This window comes from Anopheles nili, chromosome 2 (assembly GCF_943737925.1).
Source record: "Anopheles nili chromosome 2, idAnoNiliSN_F5_01, whole genome shotgun sequence".
Classification (NCBI taxonomy): domain Eukaryota; kingdom Metazoa; phylum Arthropoda; class Insecta; order Diptera; family Culicidae; genus Anopheles; species Anopheles nili.
This window is the reverse complement of record NC_071291.1, coordinates 40,390,956-40,402,086: the sequence shown is the minus strand read 5'-3', so window position 1 is coordinate 40,402,086 and position 11,131 is coordinate 40,390,956. Positions and strand designations below refer to the sequence as shown.

General features: G+C 49.6%; 1 protein-coding gene across 1 annotated transcript; it reads left to right on the top strand.

Annotated features, from left to right (window-relative positions):
* The first annotated feature begins 3,099 nt into the window (after window positions 1–3,099).
* On the top strand, window positions 3,100–4,435 carry LOC128722920 (uncharacterized). The gene is made up of 2 exons (XM_053816616.1): window positions 3,100–3,189; window positions 3,375–4,435. Exons 1-2 carry the CDS (start codon window positions 3,111–3,113, stop codon window positions 4,433–4,435), a joined length of 1,140 nt encoding a protein of 379 aa, XP_053672591.1. The 5' UTR covers window positions 3,100–3,110.
* Window positions 4,436–11,131: the final 6,696 nt, after the last annotated feature.

Genomic DNA, 11,131 nt, shown 5'->3' with positions numbered 1-11,131 from the left:
GATAGTGCGCGGACACCGCTTCGGAAGATTGAAGCTAAATTAAGCGCAAGATTAGCATGACTGAAGTGACTTTTCAAAGTGTCAGAATGACTGCACTCGCGAGCTAACTGGATGCGCTGGGCGCTGGGAGCTGGGAGCTGGTGGGAGGAATAAGAGGGAACCGGAACCAGGGAACCGAGTGTGCGGAGTAGGCTTAAGGTTGCCCTCGAGCGTCGAGTACAAGCGATGATGACGGCGAGACAGCGATGTTGCTGCCACGGCTGCTGCTGCTGCTGTTGCTGTTGCTGATGATGATGATAATAGTGCAAATATAAAATAAATCTTCCGCGAGCTTTGTGTGGTGGCAACCAGACACGGGTCAGAAGCAGAAGTGCGCCTTCTCTAGCACCCTGCGGCCTCAAAACCCGGGACCGGCTCGTTTCGTTCGCGTTTTGCGTTTTGATTGATTATGGAATATTTATTACGGTGTCTTGTGTTTTGTGAAAGACCGAGCACCGAGTGTTGGGTTTCCGTTGGGAGTCCGGCGAGTGAACACCTTTTGGTCGTGGCATGAGGCAGCCTGCATGGGGTTGTTATTGTGCGCCCGCTGATGGGAAAGCCATTTTTCAGCCGCCATTTCGCGCTGCGTGGGCTCACACACGTGGGCGAGCAGGGAAAAACATCAAGCCCTAGCCCTAATGAACATCATCGTGTACGTTTCGCGATTGACACCTCCGATAAGGGCTGCTCATAATAACGTTCTGGTCGTTGCGCTTGGCGATAAGACGGCGATCGACCCATTCGAAGTTGTCTCCTTAAGAGGGCTTTCCATGAGGTCCTTTTTCTGTGCGATTTTTAAATGCGAACAAAAATCACAAAACCCTTTTGCACTAATCGACCGATTTCTATTGCCAATTTGCAGATGACGAGCTGGTGAAACGCGCCCAGTGGCTGCTGGAGAAGTTGGGCTATCCCTGGGAGATGATGCCCCTGATGTACGTCATACTGAAGAGCGCCGATGGCGATGTACAAAAAGCGCACCAGCGCATCGACGAAGGTAAGCTGGCGATGACGGTGTCACTCGACGTCACGTTCGTCGTCATATCCGACATCTACTGTGCGTAGAGCGAAAGTGCGGTGCAGCATTATGCTGCGCAGTTCGCTAGGAGTTGTCGCAACGTTTCGCATCCACGGCATGGCAACTCACTCAGGTAGCAGGTCCTTCGCGTAGTCCTTTCTTTTGCTGGGGGTGAATCAATTTTGAATCTGTTCCGATCGTCAGGCGCGAACTGTTAGGCGCGATTCCTAGCGCGTTCCTAAGCTCTTCCAGGAGCCCATCCCGATAGTGGGATGCTTTCGTCCTTTAGATCATCTCGCGCGATCGATCGAAAGTCGGAGTCGTTGTTTGGGAGCAGCACAGTGACCGACAAAATTCCTCACCTCTCAATTCGTTTATGTTCAACACAGGTCAGGCGGTGGTCAACGAATACTCACGATTGCATAATCTGAACATGTTCGATGGCGTGGAGTTGCGCAACACCACGCGCCAGAGTGGATGATAAACTTCCCTCTTCACCCCTCTGTGCGTGCGAATGTGTGTGTGTGTGTGCGTGTGCGTGTGTGCGCCCACCTGTGGAAGGCAGCAGGAATGGAACCGAAACCGAAACCGAACTCGCTAGAAGTACGATATACAGATATATATATATAGTTTTGTCCTTCCTCCTTTCGTTTTGTTTAACTTTGTGCTATATTACGTATATTGAAAGCGTTCGCAAACTGAAGCCGATAAGTTCAAAGTAGTGTTTAAGAGGGTCAAGCGAACAGGTGAGGGTCTAGAGTGCTTTGCTGCTTCTGTTAGCTGTACTTTTCGAAAAGAAAGCCCACCCGCCATCTGTCAGACCCATCTGTCAGACGCAGCCCCATCAAACACACACGCACACCATGGGGGCGTGTTGTCGGGGGTTGGTCGAATCTGCGCGAAGGACGCCACCGTTCAAAAAGGGACACTCGCGACGATCGTGGGTATTCGACTGCCACAGTGCGCCTGCAAGTATGCAATCTCTAACGAAAACTGAGCACATCAGCAGAAAACATGATCCACCACTGTATCTCTTCTTGTTTTGCGTTCTTTTCTATGTTTCGTGACGCCCTGCTTGGCGGTTGTTGTTCGGTTAAAATTGAATTTCGAACTCACCCACCCACCCCACACAGTGTACATACGGTTCGAGGACAACTTTGACTTGCAACCCTTCTGGGGCTGCCATGTGTAGCTATACTTGTGAGACCGGGCCCCGGCGCTGTAGACCGTGCAGTGCGTGTGTGTGTGCGTATGTGTGTGTGTGTATGAGGATGTGTATGTGTGCCCCTGTTCGGTCAAAGGGCGCTACGCAAAGTTACAGGACGTCGGATCGACGCCATTCGCGAGCCTGGTATTCACCGGCGACCCCTTGTGCAAGGATGTGACTGCATTAGGCGCCCGCAAGCAGATAAGGGAAGTTAGAGAAAAAGAGAAAGAGATAAAGAAAGAGAGAGAGCGAGAGAGAGTGTGTGAGCTGTTGTGAGGAGAAGCAGCATGAGCAACCTGTGTTCCACTAGTAGCCGTTAGTTTAATCGTAGTTTATTTTTCTGCCACCAATCAACCTTCCAACCATCGTTCAACCATTACCTGAGTCAACAAACCCCCTCCCACCCACACACACACACGCACACGCATACGCGCGTGCCGTTCGTTATTGCGTGCCACAACATAATTAATGGTGCGCCGTCGCGCGAGATCGCGAGGATCCGCGCCTACGCCGTGCCATCGCCATCTTCAATCAAATCACCGGTACGGTTAGTGTGTCAGTGTGCGTGTGCACCACAACGATCCGCGCAGTCCGTTGTGCAGAGAGTGCAGAAAGTACAAAAAAAAGGGCCGAAGAGGGCGTAATCGTAATGTAATGCTGTCGGTTTAGCACGACAACTGTCCGTCGAAGTTTTCCTTGTTTCGTTTTGGGGGTTTTTCCTAGTTTGTTTTTTTGTCTCGAGTTCGACGCCAATTTTTCGAGGCGCATTTTCGCAAACCCAACACCCACGCCACGCTTCCGGTGTGCATCAATCAAACACATAACTCTCGCGAACGGTACCGTGAAATGGCAAGCAAGGTGTCTTTTCGGTGCGTTCTGTTCGTTCCTCAACAATCAATCAAAATACCCTTATCGCTGGCCAAAGGTACGGTAAGGGACGGCGTTTTCTTTTTCCCCGTTGGCTGTCTGCCAGCTGGGAAATGGTCGCTGGACCTTGAACGCCGGCAGGAGTCTCGCTCACGCACGCCTTGGTTAACCTCAATTTTTGCTTTCTTTCATCCCGCTTGGCTTTGTCTTCGTTCAATTCGACTCCACCCTTCAATAATGAAGGTAAAAGGACCATGCAGACGTACGAGGACCTGCTAAAGTCCTCGCTGGACCAGGGCACCGATCGACTAACGGTGGATGACGAGGACGAAAACATCTCCGTGACACGCACGGATTCGACGATCCGATCGCGGTCAAGCTCTCGATCACCTTCCTGGTCGGGATCGAGGATGGCTGAAACCCCACGAGCCTACTCAGACCGAGCGCTCAACCTCGACACCAAGTGTAAGCCCTCCGACAGTAGCAGTAGTATCGCGTGTGATCGAGACGATGCCGATAGCTGTGCGTTTGATGATAGCGCCTCAGTGGTACGGATTTCCGGTGGCAGAGCTTCTATGAGTCGATCAGGACGCTCTCAAACCAAGAAATCCTTCCGTGTGGCTGAAGACACACAAGATCAAGGGCTGGCGAGATCATCACCCACTCCGGTTCCTGCTGAAGAACCAACCGGGTACGAAGGACTCGTGGTTGCAGCGAGCAGCCGAAAGAAACGCCGAGCAAGTCCTGCACCAGACGTAGAGGACCTTCGGGCATCTCAGAAGTCACCAGAACGTGAGGATCTCACCGACGACAAGGACAAAGAGGAACCACGCATACCGTACGCGTTGCCCATGACCACCTTCGATCGGCTCGAGCTGCTGAAGAAACCAAACGGACTCGCTTTTCCAATGTACAAGTACAGTGGCGTCGAGGCGACAAACTTCACGTTGCCACTGCTGCTTCCCGGGCTGGAAGCCGTCAACAGGTCGCTCTACTCGACGCACTTTGCGGCACAACATCAACCAGGAGGTCTGTACCCAGCAGTAAGCGGTGAATCGCCAACCGTTCCGATGTTCCACACGCACTACACGCACGCTCTCGGGAGCTACCAACCACCACAGTTGCAGTTGCCTCCGGTTGACTTCTATCGGAAGGAACAGCTCCAGCAGGTGCTTGGGGAACCGAAGGAACCACTCGATGGGCGAAATGCACGTGCAACACCTGCGAAGGGTGCGTTTTTCTACGCGAGTGCCGTCGAAAGTTCGCTGTCCGCCCAACAGGCGTCGATAGCGACGATTCACTGAGATGCCGAAGACGATTGACTGTGGAGGAGTAAGGTGAGTGTCTTTATCGAGTGTCGGATGCGAGCGTTTAATGGGCATGCCAATGGAGGCCAGGAAAATCAGGGAAATCAAGGGGTGTCTGTTTTTTTGTTCGGTTTTTGGTTAAAAAGCAACGGTCAAATGCAACGGCCAGTGCATCGGTCAGTGCAGGGAAGCCTTAATCCCGACATACCCCCCATTCATCGATCATTGGCAGCATCATCAGCGAGCTGCCAACATAAATCATTCACAGCCAAATCAACGTTTAGTTATTGATATGGGCCACACGGGACAGCAAACGCCTTCAGGCGAGGGCGAGGGCAAACTCGCTCATATTGCGACTTCTAAATAAAAATAATCCATGCGGGTCGACGAGCATGCAAATAATTTATTTCCTATTTATATTTATTTTTAATCACACACACACACACGGCCCGGTCGGTTGGGCTTCTGATCCTTCGTCCGACCCGTTCCCGTGGTGGTGTTAGTGTTGGCCAAAGAGCCCAGTTGGCTAATGCAGTTGGACGTTCGTTGTGGAATGGGGGTTTTTTCCACCCTGCATGCGTAGGGGTTTTCCCGCATTTTCCCGAACCACTCGAACCGCGCCGCTAGCTGCCTGCGGGCGTTGTGCCGGGAAAATGGTCGAAAAATGACGCGTAACAAAAATAAAAAAAGAAAAAGAAAAACACGACGTGAAACGAACGCGTTGGTTCGATTATTCAAAATTTATACACAAAATACGCGCGACGTGCGCACGTACCCCTCATTGCGCTTTGCAGTCGGCTTTGCACCCCAACGTGTGTGCGGCGCAATCAATGTAATAACAGTGTGTGGTACCACCCCCATGTGGGTGGCCACCCCCACCCATCCGGTGAAAATGCACCCGCCCGTGTCCCGTGGGAGAGCATCGAGCTGGAACCGGAGCTTGCATTCGTCAAGCGGAAATAAACAAATCAAAACAATCCCCCACCGGTCATTCCCGATTTTCTGGTGAAGCATGCATGGCAAATTTGCATTAAGCGAGACAGAGTGCGAGTTAGCGGGTAGTGAAAGAGAGAGCGAACAATCGTGTGCGCTTGTATGATGCGATCAGTTGACACTCGGCGTTTCGCACTTTGGATGCCAGAGGATCGTGTTTTATTTTTCGTTATTATTTTCGTACTTCAACTTGCAGCATAATGCGGCTCGCAATGGATGGTCTGTTTGCACCATGTTTCCTGCCATGTGATGTAGCTACAGGCCACAGAACGAATTCATCGAATCGATTGTTGACGTGGCTCAATCATGCGGTGCGTTAAGTTATGAATAAATTTAGCACCATTCAAAGCCCACCGGGTGGTGGCTTTAGCTGGTCTGTCGGTCGCAGCAAAAGTGTGAATTCAACGGGTAAATAATGCGATTTTTCCATCACTTGTGGTACCTAATTTTGGTGGCTCATGAGGTTGTTTGATTGCCTTCTAGATGGGCTTTAAATCCCCATCAACTCGATGGTTTGAAGAGCCCCGAAGTTGATGTTGGTTCAAGATGCTACACCAGCACCAGCACCAGCAAAGCTCAAGCAGATGGCAATGCGTACGCCACTAAGCTTGCGATCGAAAAACCAGAAAAGAAAACCAATTAATAGTCTCCGTTCCATGCACTCACCTGTAAAGGACCCAGATTGGGCGGCTTACAGATCGCTAATCGGTGCACCCTCATCAGCATACTCGAAATTGCCCGCACATGAACTACCCAGCGAGCACACGTCGCGCACGTGATTGAACGAGTGCAGTCCGGTCGGAATGCAATTATGCACCGCATGAAGGCGTCGAAACCCGTCGGCCAGCTTCCTGCAACGTGATGCAACGATGCGAGAGCGATTTAACGACGCGCCGTAAAAAGGTATTATATCGAGGCCGGCACCAAGAACTGGCGACTGACTGGTCGTGGCAGATCCTCTCGACCGGTTCGCGAGGTCGTTCGATGCATTAGGAAATAATATATATTGCAGGAGGTAATAATTTCCTATTTTACGGCCCTCTCATATATGCGTCACTCTGGCTCACATCGCACCTGGAAAGTGCAACCCTTGTGAGAGCCCACTCAGGGGGTGGATGTTTTTTTTTTGTTTGTTACCCATTTCCGTCTTATCGGTGCATCTTCGCGTTCGTTTCATGATCGATTCCAATCGCCGTGTGGAGTTTGCGAACGCTGAATTCCTAGAATGCGGCTGTGCGCTGGGTTTGGGTGGGAAAAAAGGCGTCCTACAAGACGCGCTAAATGCAACTTTACTACGGTCGTAAAATGGATCGTAAATATCTGCCAACACATCCACCGGGGTTGTGCAAAAAAAAAAACACACACACAGAAGAAAAGACAAAAACACCGCTAAGGTTTGAGCTTGAGACGCACCGAAGCGCCATGTTGGCGAATTTTTATGCTAAACTTCTCGAGCCGAACGGTGATATCGATAAAACGCCGACGCGCCGACGACGCCAAGATGCAGCTGGAAAACTGCGACTGCAACTGCCATCGATACGTCTGCTACTTTACGATCTACCGGACGGTTGCGTTTGTGGTGGAAAACGACGCCTGAAGCCGGATTAGCGTTAGATGGGTGACTGGAGATTTTCCCGACACGCCGTACGCAACATTGTGCTGACCGCGAAGTTGTCGCGCGTTGGCTCGCGGTACCGCGAAGCAATAAAACGACCGAGGACATCTGCGAGCGGATAATTTACAAGCTACTTTGTATAATGAAAAAGGCATTAAAAATCTGCCCAGGTTTGCTGTCGGCCACGAGGTTGGCCACTTCCGGGCTCGATTCCGGGCTCCCCGTGGGTTTGAGTGCGGGTTTTTTTTCTGTCTTCCTTTTTCCTTCTCGAGCCATGAAGCGTTCGAGCGATGGTTGGGGCACTTTTCAAAACCTCAAATGTGTCTCCACGGAACGATAAACACGCCGCTACCAGTGCCTGGCACCGATCGGACACTAGCGGCTAGTGAATTTTACTAGTTTTGAGAGATAATTTTATGGGTTTCCATTTGAGCGAATTGCTTTTTTTTTATTACCCCCTTAACTGGCATGAGCCGTGGGTTGTGCTGTAGCAGCCTAGACGCCTTTGTTCTCGGTGTTTGAGGGAAGATCTTGCATTGTTCTGGTTTCCAGAACATCAATGCACCAGGGTTCATCGAGGGCACTCTAATAGGAAAAGATTTTCTTTGGCTTACCATTTACATTGCAGTGGAGAACGTACATAGCAGTTCATCATAACCTGGCCGATTTGTCTCATGTAAATTGTATTGTTTTTCCAACTCCTTCATCCACACCGATAGATGCTCTGGATCAACGAAATCCTTTGTACGCCCATAGATGCTACCTAGTCCAGCTGTTAGGCCGAGAGCCAGTGCCGTTCCTTAGCGATTGCGATGACGCGAAACCATCCTACTGACCGAATGCGCGGCGAGCGCCCGTAAGTGTTTGTTTGTTTGTTTGTTTTTTAATTGTGAAACCACCACATCATTTGGAGGAGATTGTCCTGGAATGCACAAGAGCGATAGTTAGCGATAGGAACCGAGAGTAGGCGCAAGAGAGAAGGATAGTTTAGCTGACGAATTATTGATATTGATCGTGCAACGAAGGTCTACACTGTGATACAAAACGTTGTGTACAGGATAAATAATGCAGTTTTGTTCGCAAATTGTAAAAAACGAAAAAATTGAATGAAAAACTAAACACAAACCCCAGAAACAAGCATAGTCGCAAATCAAACCGCGTGTGATCGCCAAAGCCGAATGGTTTCGTTTCGTGGGCTACGCATTGTAGCCGGAAGTCCGTTGAAAAGAGAGAAGAAAAAAAAAGCGATAGACGTGTTAGATTATTGCTGGCAAAAGCAAGCAAACAAACGAAAAAAAAAAACAGAATATGCAAACCGAAAAAAATAGCTAAAACCAAACCCCATCGCGCGCGCTTTGTTCGAGCCAAATTTTGTCCACATTTTCCCGCGTCTCGGGCGTGGAAATATTATGCAGAGCTGGGTTTAGTGGCTCGCGAACGCTTGCTGTGCCCTTCAAGGATAGCCTGAGACAGACGGGTCACGGGCAGCAAAAGGATCGCTATCTCGTTACGTTTACGGGCACACCCGGACGGAGTCGAAACACGTGATCTGCCGCGGTTTTTTTTTTGGCTTCTGAGAGTATTTCATCTCCCATGGCAGATGAGCGCTGCGAGCGGCCCGGAAATGGCTAGTAAGGAATCGAATTGTGATACGCACGTACAGCATTGTTCATGTAGCTTAATAGTTGGTAGTCCACGAGCTGGGTGCGCTGGAGCGAGCTATCACTGCACCGATAGCTGTGTTCCGTTGTTCTTGTTTCAGATGTGAGCGTGGTTTTGTCTCGTTTTTTTTTTTTAAATATTTTGTGCTCCCCCCTTTTTTTTTTTAGTTTTTCGCTCCCTTCTCGCGCACACTGCACACGATCGTACAAGTTTTTAAGGAGATTCGCTAAGTTCGATTGGTTGTAGCTCGTTAAGTTAGTTTAGGAATGTTTACTGTTATGTTTCACCGCGGTAGGAGCGAGGCGTCGGCAGAACCGCGCCAATGAAGTCAGAAACATAGCCAACGAACGGTTGCTACAGTCGAATTTAATTATTAGAATACTTTGAGGTAAGGAGTCCCACTCGCAGCTGCCCGATCAGTACGGGCGAGGTTGAGCAGAATGGTGTATAGTTCCACTGAAAACGCGACAAGAGAACCGATTATATGTGTAAAGCAAACAGATACAGACACACAAACACACGTACGTATCTGCAATGGCACGAGCACCGAAGAAGCAGGAAAAGTCATTCGGAAAATCTATTCTATAAATCTCTCCCACATCCAACCGGACCACCTGTGAGGTGTGCTCGGTCCCACTGACAGTTGCAAATTGTCCCATAGTGCGTAAAGAAAACTCCTCTCCACACACATTTCCCAGAACTAGGCAAGCCATTATCGCTGTTTAATATACAATACATATATAAATATATATATATTTTCGTAACACCACTCAGTGTGTCCATAGAGCAAAGGAGCAGAGAAGAAGAAAGGATTGTATTAAGCAAATGAAGCGAAGAAACAAAAAACAAAACTTTCTCCCGAAAATAGACGCTTGTTAGGCACAGCTTCGGGAAAACCTCGCTTGTGAAAACTAATACGAAAAAAACATCCCCCCCCCCCCATACACACACCCACACCCCCATTTCCTGTTCGTCTAGAACTTGCACCGATTTCCCACCAATACGTGACCAAATTGCAAATGAGAGAAAGCAAAAAAAAATTAAACATAAAATTATCCATCGGAAGGCCCACAGAACTTATCACAGCACCTAGTACTGCTAACTTGACCGCCATTAACTCCATATGTATGCATGTATGTACATGGACACCCGACGGCTACGAGAAGGGTTTGACCCGCTGCAAGGCGCAAGGATACTGTAAATAACACACACACACACACGCCTACGGACACGTACACACACCTACGGACACGGACACACCTTGTACATTAAATCGACCCAGGCAGGAATGCGTTTTTGAGCGAGAAGCGGGCACGCAACGCGTCACAATTGCAAGTAAATCCCTTATGCGAGATGCATACCAACGACACACCCACATACTTACAGACACACCCACATACACACACACACCCACACACACACATACAAGTATGCAATGCTACCGGAAACGCGACGCGATGCATCCGGAGCCATGGAGCAATTGCAAAAAATCTCGCAGTCTCGGTGCGAATTTGGTTTTACAGAAAAGAGAGCGTTCTAGTTAAGGGTGGGTCCCAAATTGGGTGACCTAATGCGCGTGTGGCGAATCCGCGTACTAGCCACGTAAACAGTGCGTATTCAGTGCGATTTTGAACCACAGGCAGGAGAACAAGTACGCTGATTGACCTGTACGCTGTAAGATTGGAAAGCATAACAATGAAATAAAGTGGAACAAAGCAAAACAATATAAATAAATTATTAATATTATTACGAAACCGAGCGCGTTGTGTTTTTGGGCGAGCTTTCAACGCCTCCTTTTTTGCCTCCTACGTCCGAAAGGTGTCGACACTCGCTGCAGTTGATCTGCTTTTTGCTCGCCTCTCCAGAGTGCAGCGATAACGAAAGAAAAGGAAAATTAAATCAGCATCATCGTGCACGTTAAATTACAACCAATAAAGAACCCCCGTTGACGGTTTTCACAGTCGCTGGCGATGGTCGCTAAACTTTGCCCTCAAACGACAGCGGCTAATTACGAGCCGTGCCAGTTTATTTGCTTCTTCTCAGGTTGTTCGCACGGGGGCGCATCACGCGGGCGAGATCAAACCATTCCGGCTGGGTTGGGCTGTTGATGGGGTGAGTTTTTCTTTTCTATTTCCCGCCGAGCCCCTCCGGATAGGTGGGTGGTAAGTTTCCAATGTCTTCCAATGTTCCGGGAAGGTAGGTCGTTTAAACGTCGGTGGCAGTCTCTTAACCGACGGCACAATGGCGCAAGGATACGAGCCAAACAGGCGGGCGAATGTGGTGCATGAACGTTCGCCAAACCAGTAATCGGTCGCATGCATTGGATCGCTCGAAGGAGGAGAAGAAAATAGCTAGTTTGCTCTAGGTACCGCGACGAGTTCGTCTACGGTACGCCCGGTTCGTGATGCAGCAGATCGAGCAAG